The sequence below is a fragment of the Chiloscyllium plagiosum genome, chromosome 13 (assembly GCF_004010195.1).
Source record: "Chiloscyllium plagiosum isolate BGI_BamShark_2017 chromosome 13, ASM401019v2, whole genome shotgun sequence".
Taxonomy (NCBI): Eukaryota; Metazoa; Chordata; class Chondrichthyes; order Orectolobiformes; family Hemiscylliidae; genus Chiloscyllium; species Chiloscyllium plagiosum.
In genome coordinates, this window is record NC_057722.1 from 4,573,569 (window position 1) to 4,592,787 (window position 19,219).

Sequence of the window (19,219 nt, forward strand, 5' to 3'; positions counted from 1 at the left end):
TGAACCATCGCAATCTGCGGTTGCAGGGGGCTGCTGCGTGCAGCACCCTCCACCCCAGATCCCCGAGAGAAAGGGGGAGGACTCCCGCGTAGAGAGCCCTCCACTGGGGATCCCCACCGCCCGGTGGCAAATGGGCACGCCAAGGCGTGTCCGGACGGTGGATGAGGGAGAAGAGGTGGACGGTCTGCAGCAGCAGTCGATACAGGGCCCATCGTTTTATGTCCCTAAGAGGGTTAACACAAAAATCCCGGCTCAGGTTGTGGGGCACAGGTTCCCGCGGGAAGTATGGGACCTTGGGGCCAATGTGAAATTCCGTCCGGGCTGGGGTGAGCGCGGACGGGATCCCACCGCACATCTGATCGTCCTCCAACTGGTCCACTACGTCGGGTCCGAGCACCGCCGTTTTAAGGCGTTGGATGGCGGTGGCCACGTACCGGACGTCTACCACTGCCCTGCTCGCTATGTCCTGCGGCATCGTCCAGCCCAGGCCCCCGGCACCCAGCACGTCCCCGACCCTGGTCACCCTCGCCGCCGCGGCCCTCCCCTCCGACAGCCACTCGAACCCGCGAGTACGGAGGTGTGGATTCCTGAGCAACGGCTCCCTGATGACAGCTGCTACTCCAGCCGGAGGGTAGGCGTGGCACGATTCGACCATGTTCCAGACAGTGATCAGGTCCTGGTAAAAGACAGGCAGCGTCTTGAGGGCGACCTCCAAACCGTCACGGATGACGAACAGGAGCTGCATGTCGTAGTTGAGGTTATGCACCTGGCGGAAAAAATGCGTCGCCAAGGCGCACCACCTAGGAGGAGGCTCGACGTAAAGGTATCGCTGCAAGGTCTGAAGGCGGAACGTCGCGACCTGGGTGCGGACGCACACCAGCGACTGACCGCCCTCCTCAATAGGGAGACTCAGAGCCTGCGCAGCGATCCAGTGCATCTTTTTGTCCCAGAAGAAGTCGACCATCGTTCTCTGGATGTCAGCGACAAAGCCAGGAGGAGGGACCAAAGTGACCAGCCGGTACCACAGCATGGCGGCCACCAGCTGGTTTATGACCAGCACTCGACTCCTGTAAGATAGCACTCGGAGCAGTCCGGAGCTCGGCCTGCCAGTGAGAGGGGAGAGATCCAAAGGTGTCCAGAGGGGAAACCTTTTCACACAGGGGATGGTAAGTGTCTGGAACTGGCTGCCACAGGTAATGGTGGAGGCGAGTACAATTTTGTCATTTAAGAAACATTTGGACAGACCCATGGATGAGACAGGTGTGGAGGGATATGGACCAAACGCAGGCAAATGGGACTCAATTAATTGTGAAAAATGGGTGGCACCGACAAGATGGGCCAAAGGGCCTGATTCCATGCTGTAAACCTCCATGACTCTACAACCACAGGAGGCTCACATCAACAGGATTAGGTCAGTCGGTTCCTCAAGCCATCCCTGCCATTCAGTTGGATCATGGTTGATCAAAATGTGATCTTTATTGACCCATCTTTGTTCCATAAGCCTCACCCAACATAAGATCCGTCAACCTCAAGTTACACAAAACTCTTCCTCCAGCAGCCATAGTCTTTTGTGGACAATTCCAGACTCCCATAGCTCTTCGCCAGTAACCGTGATTCTCAGTGTAATCTCAAAATGGCCAAACTTTAATCTTAAGATAATGTTCTTTATCTGCCAATTGGTGAAATCATTTCTCCTGTCTTATGACGTCACTTTATCATTTCAAACATCTCAATGAGATCAACTATTAAACTTCCTTCACTACATCAGGCCTGCATCTTTCAACCTTCCCTCTGGTATCATTCTGGTCATGTGAAGGTGGAGTATTTTCAAGGGTGGTGCATAGTTCCTCAGCTCGGGCATCTAACACTTAATACAGTGCTGCAGGTGTGCTCTGACTAGGTTTTGGTACAACTCAAACATCGCTGCCCTTTTCCTCGCATTCCATACCCACTGAAATAATGTTGAATATTTTTGGCTTCACTTTTGTTCCTCGTCATTTATAGATGATAATATATTTTAGATTATCTTCCCAAGACCCAACAGTACCCGTGCACTCTGAACACCATTTGCTGGAGTTTTGTCTGTTTGTTTCATCTGTCCACTGCCCTTTCTAACTTTCCATTTTACACAAAATATGGAGCCTGGCATCTCTCAAAGACTCACATACACACTTCCATTCACAAATAGAGTCAAAGATGTAGAAACAGACGTTTTGGTCCAACTCATCCATGGCAACCAACTATCCTAAATCAATCTAATCCCATTTGCTAGCACTTGGCCATATCCCTCCAAACCCTTCCTATTCATATACTCATCCAAATGCCTTTTAACTGTTGCAATTGTACCAGCCTCCACCACTTCCCCTGGCAGTTCATTCCATACATACACTATCCTCTACATCAAAATCTTTCTAAATCTTTCCTCTCTCACCCTAAACATATACCCTCTAGTTTTGGACTCCCCCACCTTGGGAAAAGACTTTGTCTATTTATCCTATCCATGACCCTCATGATTTTGTAAACCTCTATAAGGTCACCCCACAGACTCCGATGCTCTGGGGAAATCAGCCCCAACCTATTCAGCCTCTCCCTATAGCTCAAATCCTCCAACCCCTTTTCTGCACCTTTGCACATTTAACAATATCTTTCATATAGCAGGGAGACCAGGATTGAACATAGTATTCCAAAAGTGACATAACCAACGTCCCATACAGCCACAACATGACCTCCTTAATTCTATACTCAATGCACTGACCAATAAAGGTAAGCATGCCAAACGCCTTCTTCACTACCCTGTCTGCCTCAGACTCCATTTTCAAGAATAACTTGCACTCCAAGGTCTCTTTGTTCGGCAACACTCTCCGGGACCCTACCATTTAGCGTATAAATCCTAACTCATCCAAGTTACGGAGACCTCATCAGATCCCTCGGGAATACAACTTAGCACATCCAGGTCAATCCCTATGGGAATTCTGAGTCCCCCATTTGACTTTATTGCCTTTTTATGATATTAACTATCAGCTCTGTACTCTCATTAAACCCTTCGTTCCCCACTGTTTCTGAAATATTCCCAATGTTTCTGCATTCACTTTGTCCTGCTTTTTCTTATTTTCTTTTTGAAATCTCTCCCGCCTCTGCCTGGAGGGGGCCGTTGGCATATTTCTGATAACTCTTAAGAGTTTGTCTTTACATTTCTCCCTCTCATATTCAATTCTGTCTTTTTGAGTTCTTCTTTCATTGCTTTTCTAAAATGCACCCAATTCTCAGACTTAATCTTGCCAATCCTTTAATCCACCCTTTAATCCACTATTATCCTAAATCACTTTAGTTAACCATGGATTAATTACTTTTCCAATGGGTTCTTGTTTCTGAATGGAATGCAGAGTCATTAAAAATTTCAAATATTTCATGCTGTGACACGAGGGGGATGTGGTGGAGGCTGGTGGAGGCAACAGTTAAAAGGCACTCGGAGCAATCCTGTCCAGCGGCCTAGGCGAGCCGAGACTTTGGCCTCCAGCTCCTGCCAGTTGGCCGGCCAGGATTCCTCAGCCGGGCTAAGGTAGACCCCCAGGTAGAGGAGATGGGTGGTACTCCAGCTGAACCCCCGTAACTCCTCCGGCAGAGAGTCCACCCGCCACGGACCGACCAATAATCCGGAACATTTGGCCCAGTTGATCCTGGCGGAAGACGCTGCCGAGTACACGGCCTGGCACTCGCGCATCCTCCCCAGGAATTTGGCCTTTTTAATCTGAGCATAAGTTTCCACCTGCATCCCTTTCCAATGAACCATTAACGACTTTCAGAATTAAGCTGCTCCTTTTCATTTAGATCCTGGCAAACTAATGCAAGCAAATGCAGTGCTGTTTTATGGATCTCACTTGGTTCTCCCCACAGATTCTTCCTCCTCCCAAAGCCCATCTCTCTGGCAACATAAACCTCACAGGCCTGGTATCCAGGTAGAAGATTCCCACTCTGTTCTGTCTTGGAGTAAATGGGCAGCTTGAGCATCTCAACACCATGCAGTGACTTTGGAGACAATATACCAAAATATAGTAAATGGGGACAATGTCAACATCTTCTCAAAGTGTGGACATCTTGTCCCCTTCTTTCAAAGCAAGCCACGTCTCCCGTTAATCTCTTGCAGCCGTGTCATCCAGACCTGTTATCCAGCAGACTTCAGCACTGGTCACATGACCCTTCACTTTGCCCTAACTTAAAGCCACAGCCCCGAAACGTAACAATTTCACAAACTTCATATTTGTACCAAGGTGACTATCAACGGCCATACGTGGAGCAAGACGATATGAAATTTACTGCTTGAGATAGTGAGGTCAAAGCAGATTCAACTGCATTTTCAAAACGGAATTAGATACTATCTTCACAGGGGGAAAAAAAAGGAAGAAAATTGCAGTAGATTAAGAAATCGCGTACGTTTCTTTACATTAGTCCTGCCAGGTGACTTCTGCAGAAGAAATTAAACTGAACAACATCAGAAATCTGGGGAGATTTGTTAACTTATTTTGTGAATCAGCCATCTTGATTCATTTTGCAATACGATTCTTGCATTACTTCCATACATTTAAACCAAGCCCATGAGAAATGAATAATTAGTTCAGTCATTCCACAAGGAAATTCCTTTGCCCTTTGTCATCCTCGTGAAGAACCTCGTGAAGAACTTTACCAAATGCCATGTCTTATTCAGTCTTTGGGATAGTTGGCTGGGTTAGCATTCGTTAACAATTCCCAATTGTCCTTGAGAAGGTGGGCTGTCTCCTTAAACCACTGCAAACCATATGGTGGAGGGATACCCCAAGCACTATCAAAACAGGAGTTCCAGACTGATATTCCTTCACTGTCACTGGGCCAAAGATATAATTCCAGGTTGTTGGAATTGCACTTATCCAGAATCCCTACAATGCAGGAAGAGTCAGCGCCAACAAACTGAAGACCATCCCAGCCAGACCCACAGCTCTACCATATCCCCGTATTTCCCATGGCTAATCCACCTAGCCTGCACATCCCTGAACACTACGGGGCAATTTAGCATGGCCGATCCACCTAGCCTCATCTTTGGACTGAGGGAGGAAACTGCAGCACCCAGAGAAAACCTACGCAGACACGGGGAGAACATGCAAAGTCCACATAGACAGTCGCCAGAGGCTGGAATCAACATACATAGGATCAAACATCAGCCCCACAGTGCTGTTAGGAAGGCAGCTCCAGCATGGTGATCCAGTGACAGTGAAGGAAGGACAACACAGTTCAAGGACAGGGAGGTTAGGCCTGGAGGGTATGTTGCAAGTGGTAATATTCCATATTTCTGGTACCCAAAAGCTTCTACTTGGTATGGGATGTGGGAAGTGGTCTTGATGCTGCAGTGAATCCTGTAGATGGTACACACTGCTGCTACTGGGCCTCAGTGGTAAAGGGAGTGGAAGCTGGTGGCTGGACCACCTTTCAGCAAGCTGGTTTGCCCAAGCAGTTCCTGACTTGATGAGGGCTGGAAAGACTCCATGTCTTCTTTCTATTTCTCAGTATTTTTAATTTTCAACTTAAATGGGAAAAGAAGAATCTTAGAGAGCTGTATTATTGGAAAGCAAGGAATTTGATGATCATTTAAGCATCGCTTACACAGCTACTTTTCAAGCAGTAGTCAAAGTGTAGTTTGCAAACGAGCTGGAACCAAGGGGTATACAAATGGAGATTCAGCTGACAACAAGTTGCATACTGGTCTGTGGACTGACCACTTACAGAGGAGAAAGTTCTTTTGCGTGCCAACAACTACACAGGAACCTCGATTATCCGGCATTCGATTAACTTAATTTCGGATTATCCGAACAAAATCGCAAGGTTCCGATGCGTGGGTATTGATGTTATCCGGCATCGATTATCTGGCATTTGATTAACCAAACGAAATACTTCCTGCCCGTGTCCTTCGGATAATCGAGGTTCCTCTGTATGTTGGTTCCTCAGATGGTTCTGAGAAAGCTGAATGATTTGGGGGCTGTGTACAAGATAATGAGAAGCCAACAGGTCTCTGTCAACTCAGCCGCTCTATCTATTTTCTGCACTAAAAGCTATTTTTAAGTCTGATAAAATAAAAATAAGTTATTTCAGTTTCAGCAATTGCAGTAAACTGTGGCTTTACACTGAAAATTCAGAAACCTTTAAAGATTCTAACTTGCTGACATATTTGTATCATTGATACTTATAGGTGAGGTGCCATGAGAATGGAGGTTGGCTAACATGGTGCCACTCTTTAAGAAAGGTGGTAAGGACAAGCCGGCGAACTATAGACCGGTGAGCCTGACCTCAGTGGTGGACAAGTTGTTGGAGGGAATCCTGAGGAACAGCATGTCCATGTATTTGGAAAGGTAAGGACTTGATTAGGGGTCGTCAACATGGTTTTGTGCTTGGGAAATCATGTCTCACAAACTTGACTGTGTTTTTTTCAAGAAGTAACAAAGACAATTGTTGAGAGCAGAGTGGTGGATGTGATCTAAATGGACCTCACTAAGGCATTCAACAAGGTTCCCTATGGGAGACTGATTAGCAAGGTTAGATCTCATGGTATACAGAGAGAACTAGCCATTTGGATACAGAACTGGCTCAAAGGTAGAAGGCAGAAGTGGTGGTGGAAGATTGTTTTTTAAGACTGGAGGCCTATGACCAGTGGAGTGCCACAAGGATCGGTGCTGTGTCCGCTACTTTTCATCATTAGTGTAAGTGATTTGGATATGAACATAGGAGGTATAGTTAGTAAGTTTGCAGATGACATCAAAATTGGAGGTGTAGTGGACAGTGAAGAAGGTTACCTCAGATTACAAGGGATCTTGATCAGATGGGCCAATGGGCTGAGGAGTGGCAAATGGAGTTTAATTCAGCGAGGTGCTGCATTTTGGGAAAGCAAATCTTTGCAGGACTTAATGGTAAGGTCCTCGGAGTGTTGCTAAACAAAGAGACTTTGGAGTGCAGGATCATAGCTCTTTGAAAGTGGAGTCGCAGGTAGATAGGATAGTGAAGAAGGTGTTTGGTGTGCTTTCCCTTATTGGTCAGAGTATTAAGTACAGGAGTTGGGAGGTCATGTTGTGGCTGTACAGGATATTGGTTAGGCCACTGTTGGAATATTGCGTGCAAATCTGGTCTCCTTCCTATCAGAAAGGTGTTGTGAAACTACAAAGGGTTCAGAAAAGATTTACAAGGATGTTGCCAGGGTTGGAAGATTTGAGCTAAAGGGAGAGGTTGAATAGGCTGGGGCTGTTTTCCCTGGAGAATCAGAGGCTGAGGGGTGACCTTATAGAAGTTTATAAAATCATGAGGGGCATGGATAGGATAAATAGACAAAGTCTCTTCCCTGGGGTGGGGGAGTCCTGAACGAGAGGGCATAGGTTTAAGGGAGAGGGGAAAGATATAAAAGAGACCTAAGGGGCAACCTTTTCACGCAGAGGGTGGTACGTGTATGGAATGAGCTGCCAGAGGAAGTGGTGGAGGCTGGTACAATTGCAACATTTAAGAGGCATCTGGATGGGTATATGAATAGGAAGGGTTTGGAGGGATATGGGCCAGGTGCTGGCAGGTGGGACTAGATTAGGTTGGGATATCTGGTCGGTATGGACAGGTTGGACCGAAGGGTCTGTTTCCATGCTGTACATCTCTATGAATTTATGTATGAACCAATCACTTTCTGAAAACCACTGGCAGCATCAAGAGAGAGAAGACAGAAAAACATCATTTTAGTCAGAACAAGAACCACCTCAGCAGATTCTGTGACCAGAGATCGGAGCACCACAGTGGTTAGCACTGCTGCCTCACAACACCAGGGATTCAGGTTCGATTCCATCCTTGGGTGACTATCTGTGTGGAGTTTGCATTTTCACCCTGAGTCTGCATGGGTTTCCTTTGAGTGCTCCAATTTCCTCCCAGAGTCCAAAGATGTATAGGTTAGGTGGATTAACTATAGGAAATGCAGGGTTACAGGGACAGGGTGAGGAGGGCACGTCTGGATGGGATGCTCTTCAGATGATCCATATGGACTCAATGGGCCGAAGGACCTGTTTCCACACTGTAGGGATTCTATGAAACCACTGAACAGTGTTCCCATTTCCTCTACATCCATCACACCACTTTTCTGTCTGTATCTGTGTGTACAAGGGGGCTATAGAGTTTAATTAGTGATCTATGCTGACAGCCATAATTGTTTGTATGCAGCTACAGTAATTAATTTTTATAAATAGTAATTCTTCTTCAGTGCAGAAACCATTCTTGCTATCAAGCTGGGTCTGAAAATCAGGTAAATTGTGTGTAAATTGAATTTTGTGTCCTTCAAAAAAAAACTTTAGCTGTTGTGAAAACTCCAGGAATCGCAGGATTGGATTTCCAGATTCCGACCCCAGTGAATTGGGACAGGGAATGCTGAAAGTGTATGGGCTAGTGTGGTTTTGAAGGGGTGTTCACCTACATTTGCACAGTGTTTGTGTCTCTTCAGAGCTCCTGGGATAAAGAACAAGCGTGTCCTACTTGCAGCAGGAATGAGACAACATTCAACCTGAGCTGCTAGTGTATTCATACCACACAAGTGCCAGGAAATGATCATGCACAAAAAGAGCAACCCAGGCCTTATCATCACTACGTCCTGTCCCTCTGGCAGAACAGACCTAGCAAAGATGGTGGCATAATGGTATACAATCGGGAAGGGGTTGCCCTAGGAGATCTCAACATTGACTCCGAACCCATAAAGTTACATGGAATCAGGTCAAACATGGGCAAGGAAACCTCCTGCTGATTACCCCGAGTGCCCTACCTCCTGTGTTGAGCAGCACTTGGAGAAAGCAATTAGGTAAAAAGAGCACAGAATGACCTCTGGGGGGGTGACCTCAATGTCGATAGTAGAGTGGCTCAGAGCACCATGACTGATTAAGGTGGCCAAGTCCTGAAGGTCACAGTCACTGATCAGTCAACACATTCTAAATCTGAATCTGTTGTTTTATAGAACAGCATTTTCCCTCATATTGCTGTTTCTCATCAACACGAAACAGACTATCTTTGTTTACATGATCTAGGTCCTTTAGGATTTTCATAGAATCCCCACAGTATGGAAGCAGGTCATTGGGCCCATCGGTCCACACCAACCCTCCAAACAGCAGGCCAGCCAGACCCACCCACTATCCTGTATTTCCTGTGGTTAACCCATCTAGCTTGTACATCCCTGGACACTATCGGCAATTTAGCAGGGCCAAAACACCTAACCTGCACATAAGACCATAAGACATAGGAGTGAAAGTTAGGCCATTCGGCCTATCGAGTCCACTCCACCATTTAATCATGGCTGATGGGCATTTCAACTTACTCGCACTCTCCCTGTAGCCCTTAATTCCTTGCGAGATCAAGAATTTATCAATCTGTCTTGAAGACATTCAATGTCCTGGCCGCCACTGCGCTCCATGGCAATGAATTCCACGTGTCCTCATTTCCATTTTAGACCGACCCCCTCTAATTCAGGGGTACCTCAGGGGTCCTAGTCTCCCCACCTAACAGAAACTAATTTCCAGACTCCACCCTTTCGAAGCCGTGCATTATCTTGTAAGTTTCTATTAGATCTCCCCTCAACCTTCTAAACTCAAATGAACTCAATTCCAACATCCTCAGCCGTTCATCATATGTTATGCCTACCCTTCCAGGGATCATCGTGTGAATCTCCGCTGGACACATTCCAGTGCCAGTATGTCCTTCCTGAGGTGTGGGGCTCAAAACTGGATAGAGTATTCTAGATGGGGCCTAACGAGAGCTTTATAATAAGTCTCAGAAGCACATCGCTGCTTTTATATTCCAACCCTGTTGAGATAAATGACATTATATTCGCTTTCTTAATCGTGGACTCAACCTACAAGTTAAGATTTAGAGAATCCTGGACTAGCACTCCCTGATCCCTTTGTACTTTGGCTTTATGAATTTTCTCACGGTTTAGAAAATAGTCCATACCTGTATTCTTTTTTCCAAAGTGCAAGATCTCGCATTTGCTCACGTTGAATTTCATCAGCCATTTCCTGGATCACTCTCCTAAACTGTCTAAATCTTTCTGCAGCCTCCCCACCTCCTCAGGACTACCTGCCTGTCCACCTAACTTCGTATCATTGGCAAACGTTGCCAGAATGCTCTCAGTCCCTTCATCCAGATCATTAATATATAAAGTGAGCAGTTGTTGTCCCAACACTGAACCTTGTGGGACACCACTTGTCACCGGCTGCCATTCAGATAAAGAACCTTTTATCCCAACTCTCTGCCCTCTGTCAGACAGCCAATCCTCAATCCATGCCAGTCGCTCATCTCGAACACCATGGGCCCTCACTTTACTCAGCAGCCTCCCATGAGGCACCTTATCAAAGGCCTTTTGGAAGTCTAGATAGATAACATCCAGTGGGTTTCCCTCGTCTAACCTACTTGTTACCGCTTCAAAGAATTCCAACCAGTTTGTCAGGCATGACCTCCCCCTACTAAATCTATGCTGAATTGTTCTAATCAGACCCTGCACTTCCAAGAATTTAGAAATTTCATCCTTGACGATGGATTCTAGAATTTTACCAACAACCGAGGTTAGCCTAATCGGCTTATAACTTTCCATCTTTTGTATTGATCCTTTCTTGAACAAGAGGGTTATAACAGCGATTTTCCAATCATCTGGGACTTTCCCTGAATCCAATGACTTTTGAAAGATCACAACCAATGCCTCCGCTATTTCCTCAGCCACCTCCCTCAGAACTCAAGGATGTAGCCCATCGGGACCAGGAGATTTATCAATTTTGAGACGACTTAGTTTTTCTAGCATTCTCTCTTTTGTAATGGCTACGTATTTGAACTGTGGAAGGAAACCTAGACAGACACAGGGAGAACGTGCAAACTCCACGCAAACAGTTATGGGGGGGTGGAATTGAACCAGAGTCCCTGGCAGTATGAGACAGCAGTGCTAACCACTGAGCCACTGTGTTAGCTTACCTTGCCCCAGCTTCTCCAGTCCAGAAAGACAGACATAATTGACATAATGTAAACCCTCGTGAGTCCACTTTGTTTCCTTCTGTTATCCATGGAAGGACAGAAATGTCAGGCGAGAACTGAGGCTAGTCAACACATCTGTCTGTTCTGGCCAAGAAACAGCTAAGCATCTAATTCTCTCTCTTCAGCTCTCAGACAGCAGTCCTGGAACTTACACTTTCTAAATACGATGATAGGTCAACCATACTTTAAGCAGCGAGTTCAAGACCACCACCAACCTCTGTCTGAAAAGGAACTCCCCCAATTCCTTTCTAATCCTTCTACAACTACTCTGAATCTATGTCCTTGCTTCTCCCCGCTCTCCACCAAAGTCAAAAAGGGAAACAAGTCCTTTCCATCCACTCTACTCATCTTCATCATGGTCTTACATAACTCAATTAAATGTCTGCCCATTCTTCCCTCTGTTCCAGAGGCAGCCTTTCCTCATCACTCCGACTCTCCATTCCAAACAACATTCTTGCAAATCTCCTCTGCAACTCCCCATTTTTTTAAAATTCGCTTGCAGATTCCTGAAAACTAAATCCAGAATTGCTACAATTCTATTGTTGGGCTGGTTACACACAGCATTGGCTGAATACCTTGGGTGTATACCGATTTTATCACAGTTAACATTAGGGCAGTTGGAGTATGCAGTTGGCCCCATTCTTCTCAGCAATTTGGCCATCGGCAAATCTATCTTGCTCGGATTGGAGAGAGGCTCTATAACACCCACCCAGCAATGTGTTTGCCCCTTATGTCCTCAGTTCCTCCACAGACAATTTGACATCCCTTGCTACAGATCATCCCACCTCAAAGCTGTGACTGTTTAACCAATTCCCACTTCCTACTTCATTTTCCAATCTCTTAGGGGCATTTTGTGATGCAATGGTAGTGTCCTTTGAGCTAAGAAGACCACCTTAGCGAGTTTTGAGACAATTTGTAGCTCAGGTTGAGGTTTTGGATGTAGGTTTGCTCGCTGAGCTGGAAGGTTCATTTCCAGACGTTTCGTTACCCTACTAGGTAACATCTTCAGTGGGCCTCAGGCGAAGCCTAGGAAGATCATATTCATGTTCCTCCTGGTCAGGAGATGCGTCCTAACATCTCTCCAAACAGGTTGGTCAGAAAACATTGATTTTCCTTTCTCCTGACTGAGGAGCCTGTAACCAAGATTACTGAGCTACTTTCTTGCCTTCCTTTTAAAATTATTTTTAATCAGCATTTCAGACATGCATCTCTGGAGCAGGTGGTCTTGAACCCAGACCTACGCATCCCGAGGTAGGGACACAGCCCCGAAACTTTTCTGCCTGTCTTTAAGCCATATTTCATTAAAATCTATAATACCATACTTCCAAGTGTCTGTTAATTGTTTAAATGAAGGTTCATTAGATAATTATTTTTTTTAATTGATCCATTGGTGTGGAGTCACTGGTGAGGCTTTATTTATTGCCAAGGCCTTCAGCTCAATCATGACAGTTACAGCTCCCTTTAAAGGGTGGTTCATTGATCCATTTTATTTTTTTATTTAATTGTTACTTAAATACACAGGCAGGAAACTTTCATGTCACCAGCTGTGGATTCAGGAGTTACATCATTGTAACATTTCACTCAACCCAGAAGAACACCTCAGAAATCTATGTTCATACAGTTGCATCTTTGACTTGCTTATTGAAGGAAGTAATTCCAGCTATTCGTTCCCATTTCCACGGAAGATGTCCTGCAGGCCAAGATCTGCCCTGTTCAAACATTTGATAACGTGAATATTGACCATGACCTCTGGCTGTTATCCTTCTCTTGAAGTCATGGCAAACTGTATTTCTCTCTTCCCAGACCTGCTAAGTTTCTTCAGCGCACTCCGTGTTTTCAGATTTCCAGAAATTCCCTTTTAGTAATAAGTAGGATGTTTGTCATTGGCAGAACAGGGCTGCCACACCTCTCTTTATGAAACATATCTGTTAATACTGGTCAATTTCAGTATTAAAACTGAAACTTGTCCCTGATCAAGACAAACAAAAGTTACTCATCAGTCAGCCCTTCTCTTGTGCAGATGTGAGCTCAGGTGCTTGGCCTCTATGACGTGTAATCTCTCAGTCTGTATTTATTCATTGCATTCTGGTGTGGGTTGATAGAGAATCAAAGGCTAACGGCGTAATACACTAGCGAGTAAATCCAGCACCTAACAGTATGTTACTTGTGTCATTGGGGCTGGTTAGCTAGACAGATGGTTTGCAATGATAAGTGACGCCAACAGCATGGGTTCCATTCCTGCACCTACCATCTTGACCTCGCCCCTTGCCTGAGGCATAGTGACCCTCAGATTAAACCATCATTAGTCGTCTCTCACTAAGTGACAGCAGCCCTGTGGTACTCTGGAACGATGGAGACTTTCCCTTCATCCATGCTGTTGTTGCAAACAATGCACTGATTGAAAATGCAGAAGTTAATGCCACTGTAATTGGCTGTGAAATGTTGCTCTGTCCGGATACCTCTCCAGCTACCAGCTGTCCAAAGTGTCAAAGCCTGAAGCATATGGGCATAGATCCTAGGAGCATAAGTAGGTCATTTGTACCCATCAAATGCTAGAAAGTAACCATCTCCAATAACAGAAAATCTAACCATTGTCCCTTCAAAAACATTGCCATCACTGAATCCTCCACTTTCAATATTCCACTGACTAGAATTACCACATCCAGTGGCAACAAAAGGAGGTTAGAGGCTATGAATATGCAGTGAGTAACTCAACTTCTGACTCCCCTACACCTATTCACCATCTGCAAGGTACAAGTCAGGATCCTGCCTTAAATAAAGAGAGTAAAACTTCAGTCAATGTTCAGGATGTTGTCTCCTAGTACTCTGTGTAACTGAATCATTAAACTTTTATGTTTAATTCCTCTCATAATAAAGTAAAGCATTACATTTGCCTTCTTAATTACTTGCTGTAACTGCATACTTACTTCATAAACTAGAACAGCAAAAGCCCCCAGCAGTTCAGAATTCCACACTCGGTTTCTGTTTAAGTCACAATATACCTTGTTATGTTTCCTGACAAGAAATGATAAACTTTGCAGTTCCCCTTACGAAACCTCATTTGGTTACTCAACCAATCTACAGTAAAGCCTCGATTATCCGAACTAGACAGGCAGGGAATATTTTGTTTGGATAATCGATCTGATTGTAAACAAGCGGTAACTGCAGGTTATCCGAACATTTCTCGGTAATCCCGCAATGTACAGCACAATGCCGTTTAACCAATAACTGAATGCTGAGTTGCCTAATACCGTTTTTACAGGACTTCGAGATCTTGTTCGGATAATCCAAAATTCGGAAAATTGATGTTCAGATAATTGAGGTTGCGCTGTATATCCATCTTCATCCCACTTACAGTCTCTTCACAACTTTCCCATTTATCTTTGTGCAGTATGTAAACTTAGCCACCATGCCACTGCTTCACCAGTCTAAGTCAGTGATAGAAATTGTGACAAGCTGGGGCTGCCACAAAACTGGTGTGTTGTGAGGATCAGGACTGAGTCCACTGTTGTTTGTCATTTACATAAACAATTTGGAATACAGGGGGCAGGGTTTCAAAGCTTCCATATTATGAGGAGAGTTTGAATAGGTTGGCACTGCATTCAGTGGACTTTTAAAGAACAACAAGCAACTTTATTGAAACATACAATAGGAAATTTAACAGGTTAGATGTGGAAAGATCTCCCCCTCAGACCAGAGGACACAACCTGAGTGAGGGGTTGCCCTTGAGAATGTCTTCTCACAGAAGGTGGTGAATCTATGGAATTCTTTATCACAGGGCTGTGGATGGTGGGTCAATAAGTGAACTCAAGACTGAAAATGAGCAGTCATGATTCGGAGATCCCGGTGTTGGACTGGGGTGTACAAAGTTAAAAATCACACAACACCAGGTTATAGTCCAACAGGTTTAATTGGAAGCACACTAGCTTTCGGAGCGACGAACCCTAACCCTAACTCTATCACCTGATGAAGGAGCGTCGCTCCGAAAGCTAGTGCTTCCAATTAAACCTGTTGGACTATAACCTGGTGTGGTGTGATTTTTAACTTTGAGAATGAGCGAAATACCATGATCTCATTGGATGGCAAAACAGACTCAATGGACTGAATGGCCTATTTCTGTTCCTACATCTTCGGGTCATTTTCTTATTATCAATTGTGAACATCCAATTCTCAACTTTGGAGGACCAATGCTCACTTTACTTATTGTTTTCCTGTTGAAATAACTCAAAACCTTCATTAACTATTTTAATATTTCTCATGCACTACTTTCTTTCCCTGATTAATCTTTAGTCATTCTCTATCTTTGTTATATAGCGTCCAATTATCCTACCACTGCAGCCTGGGCCGTGCAAAGAAAAAAATTACCATCCAATTATCTGAACTGCCATTCCTATTTGCAGATCTATATTTTTTTCTCAAGTTTGAAGCTTGCCGAAACATCTTTAGTTTAACCACAATGCTGGATTCTCCCCTCATGATATTTCTCCACCGTTGGTATATAGTGGCTAAATATTCTAAAATATCCTCCAATTGTCATCATTACTGATCCATCCCCTAGCCTAGTAGTTCTATTCATTTCCACACTCTAATCACCGTTCATGCCCACATAATTGCTCAGGTAGATTTAAAACATTAGTCTCAGACTTCTCCCTTCCAAAGTAGATGGCAAAGTAGATGGCATTTTGGTATCATATCGTATTGAAAAAGTCATAATATTTAAAATAGTGTTTTATATAGGGCTAGCAGAATCTATTTCCTTTAAGAATATAGAATCCCCACAGTGTGGAAACAGTCCAGTCAGCCCAACAAGTCCACATCAACCCTCCGAACAGCATCCTACTGAGACCTGTTCCCCTACCCTATTTACTTTACGTTTCCCCTGGCTCATGCACCTAACCTACACATCCCGGACACTGCGGGCAATTTAGCATGGCCAATTCACCTCACCTGCACATCTTTGGACTGTGGGAGGAAACTGGAGCACCCGGATGTTGATATTTACACAAAGATCTCAGACTACGTTAACGTGTGCTGCCACATTTGTCCACATAAACCGGCAAGCTCTCTCTGTTCTAGTACCGCCACCTCTTTTAAAGTCTATAATTCTGGAGACTTGGTCTCCGTTACTCTTTTAAACAGAATGGGTTTTTTTTGTGCTCAATTCCTCCTGTCCTTTTGAAGTCTATTTCAGTCCTCGCCCCATTTACCACACTTCAAAGTTTCATGCAGTCTGCAAAGCTTATCGTTGCGCCATGTCTTTCCCGACCCCCAAATCCAAGTCACAAATGTAGATTCAAAACAGCAAAAAGGTCCTTGCACTGTTATCCTGAGAAGCTCCACTCTCTCTCTCTCTCTAAACAATGATATGGAGGTGCTGGTGTTGGACCGGGGGGGACAAAGTCAGAAGACAGATGACACCAGGTTATAGTCCAACAGATTTATTTGAAATCCTCACCTGCAACTCACAGAACAAGGGCTGTTTATTACCACTGTCCATGCAATAAGCCTTCACCAATTTTTTTTATGGATTTCAACACAAACCACATGCAGTGGACCCCAGTTAATGATGGAAATCAAACATATTTTTACTCATACTGTAAACAGACATTTATTACACAAATCTGGAGCAAGTGAGATTGAACCTGGATCTCCTGGCTCAAAGATAGGTACATTACCATTGCATAAGAACCCCTCTCCAATCTTGCTAACAAGTCCTTCATCTACTGAGGGCATGCAAGTCCTGGGCCTCCTCCACCGCCGCTCCCTCACCACCAGACGCCTGGAAGAAGAACGCCTCATCTTCCACCTCAGAACACTTCAACCCCAGGGCATCAATGTGGACTTCAACAGTTTCCTCATTTCCCCTTCCCCCACCTTACCCCAGTTCCAACCTTCCAGCTCAGCACTGTCGTCATGACCTGTCCTACCTGCCAATCTCCCTTCCCACCTAGCCACTCCACCCTCCTCTCTGACCTATCACCTCCATCCCCACCCCCATTCACCTACTATACTCTTGGCTACCTTCTCCCCAGCCCCACGCCCACCCATTTGTCTCTCCTCCCTGGATCCAAAGTCCTTCATCAAATACCTTTTGGAAAATCGTTTAACGCATCGCCCTCAGGCACCTTCTCTGTTACCTCATCAAAAAAAATGACAACCTCTGCACTACATTTACAATTACAATCAACTTGCCCTTAACAAAACCACACTGTCAGGGTGCACATTATAGCAATTCACAACTTGAAGCATCATCCTACGCTGAACACAGATGTTAAGGACAGCATTAAGAACAGTGTCCCATTGAAACACCATTAAATTACACTCCAGCCCACGACCAAACTTTTCGCCATGCTCAGCAGTCCACCAATGACTATTCACACAAAACCTTCACTTCAGGTTATTCAGAGTTAAATTGTTGCTAGGCAGTATTACCACCACACAAATCCCCAGCCTTTCAGAACTCTTTCTGGGAGAGGAATGCTCAATCAGAAAAATATATGATTTCTCATGCACAACCAACAACCTCAGCACAAGCGGGAAAGTAGTGATGGAGCCATGAGCATGTTCGAGGGACTGAATGGCCTCCTCTTGCTCAATTTCAATAGCTACAAAAACTGGCGGGGAGGGGGGTGGGGGCTTCCTAAAATTCACAACAACAAAAAAATACATTTCTGCAAAGTGATTTCCCCATTAAAGGAAATTAATTGAAAAATGTGGCAACTCCAGCCTGTGGCCAGGGACTGATCCCAGCAAAGGCAGAGTTAGATATTTAACGGGCTTTGAGCAGTTTACTGACAAACACAGACAGTTAGACTCGGAGCCAGAAAGAGTCAGGGCTGCTGCTGCTGTTGGCTGGAAGAGGCTGAGCCACCTCTCTGTCTGAATTCACCAGAGCAGCTTTGCCAAGCCGCTCCATGTCCAGGCTTACCGAGAGAGAGAGATTATCCAAACTTCCTTACATCTAAAATTCGAATAGATGGCAAAAACAAAACCTCCCAAGCGAAAAGACAGACGTGATTCACTCAACTCCACAAGCAGCAACTTTGAAAAAAATCAAGGGGAGGAGAGAGAGAGAGAGAGAGAGACAAAGAGATTGTTGTAGGACCAAAATGGAATGATGTGTTACTGAATTAGCCCCTTACCTTTGTGACCACAGGAGGCCATAATGTTGGAGCAGTGTGCGGGCCAATTTCGCTGGAATCCTCTGGCTGAAGGGGAGGGATCAATCTGCCTTTCTCTCTCTGGATGGGCGTGAACACTCGGAGCGTCTTTCCAACACGCCGTTAGTTTGCACGGCTTCCTGTTTCACACCAGCCAGCTGCAGTAGAGATGGTGCAGCAGACTTTACTGGGGCCAACTCTCTCCAAGATCCAGCTGTAAACTTCACCCGAGCCGTTTTCTTTTGCGCGTGTGAAATGATTACTATTTAATCTTTTCTCCTTGTGTTGCACCGATATTGCCTTTGATTTCTTTTAGGGAACTGTTTCCATCTGACTCTTCCTCCCTTCGCTCTCTCTTGCCACATTCTCTGCAGTAACTCAATGCACCCACCAGCGGCCGGCTCACCACTGCACCAGCTCCATTAATAGCAAATGAGACAACTCTGGTTATCACTGTGAGGAGTTGGTTAAAGGCTCTGGGTTTGCAATTAACTCTACTGCACATCCGAACACCTCACCTACTGTGTCCGTTGCTCTCAATGTGGTCTCTTCTACATTGGGGAGATAGGATGCCAACTTGCAGAACGTTTCGAAGAACACCTCTGGGACACACACAAACACCCACCGCCCTGTGGCTGACCACTTCAATTGCCCCCTCCCACTCCCCCAAGGACATGCAAGTCCTGGGCCGCCTCCACCACCAAATCCAAGCCACTCGACGCCTGAAGGAGGAACGCCTCATCTTCTGCCTGGGGAGCGTCCAGCCACGCAGCATCAAGGTCGATTTCACCAGTTTCTTCATTTCCACCCCCCTGCCCCCGCACCCGCACTGGATGCTGCCAGACCTGTGCTTTCTGAGCACCATAACTTTCGACTATGATCTCCAGCATGTGCAGTCCTCAATTTCTCCTACCCTGAATAAGTGTTAAAGCTACAAAGTCGTTGGACGCTTTCCACATAGTGCAGCTGCAAACCCTGGTATGAAATACATTGACTCAATTTTCTTCAGA

At 45.2% G+C, this 19,219-nt stretch overlaps 1 protein-coding gene across 4 annotated transcripts in view; it reads right to left on the bottom strand.

The window, feature by feature from the left end:
• LOC122555685 (lactosylceramide 4-alpha-galactosyltransferase-like) overlaps nt 1-18,582 on the bottom strand; it is an 80,669-nt gene extending 62,087 nt beyond the window's left edge. For 3 of the 4 annotated variants that reach the window (XM_043701699.1, XM_043701700.1, XM_043701701.1), the window contains exon 1: nt 18,192-18,581. In XM_043701699.1, the coding sequence (XP_043557634.1) occupies nt 18,192-18,213 (22 nt within the window). In that variant the 5' untranslated portion in view covers nt 18,214-18,581. Of the gene's footprint in view, nt 1-18,191 lie in introns of all 4 variants that reach the window. The other variant, XM_043701702.1, reaches the window with a different exon arrangement.
• Nucleotides 18,583-19,219: the final 637 nt, after the last annotated feature.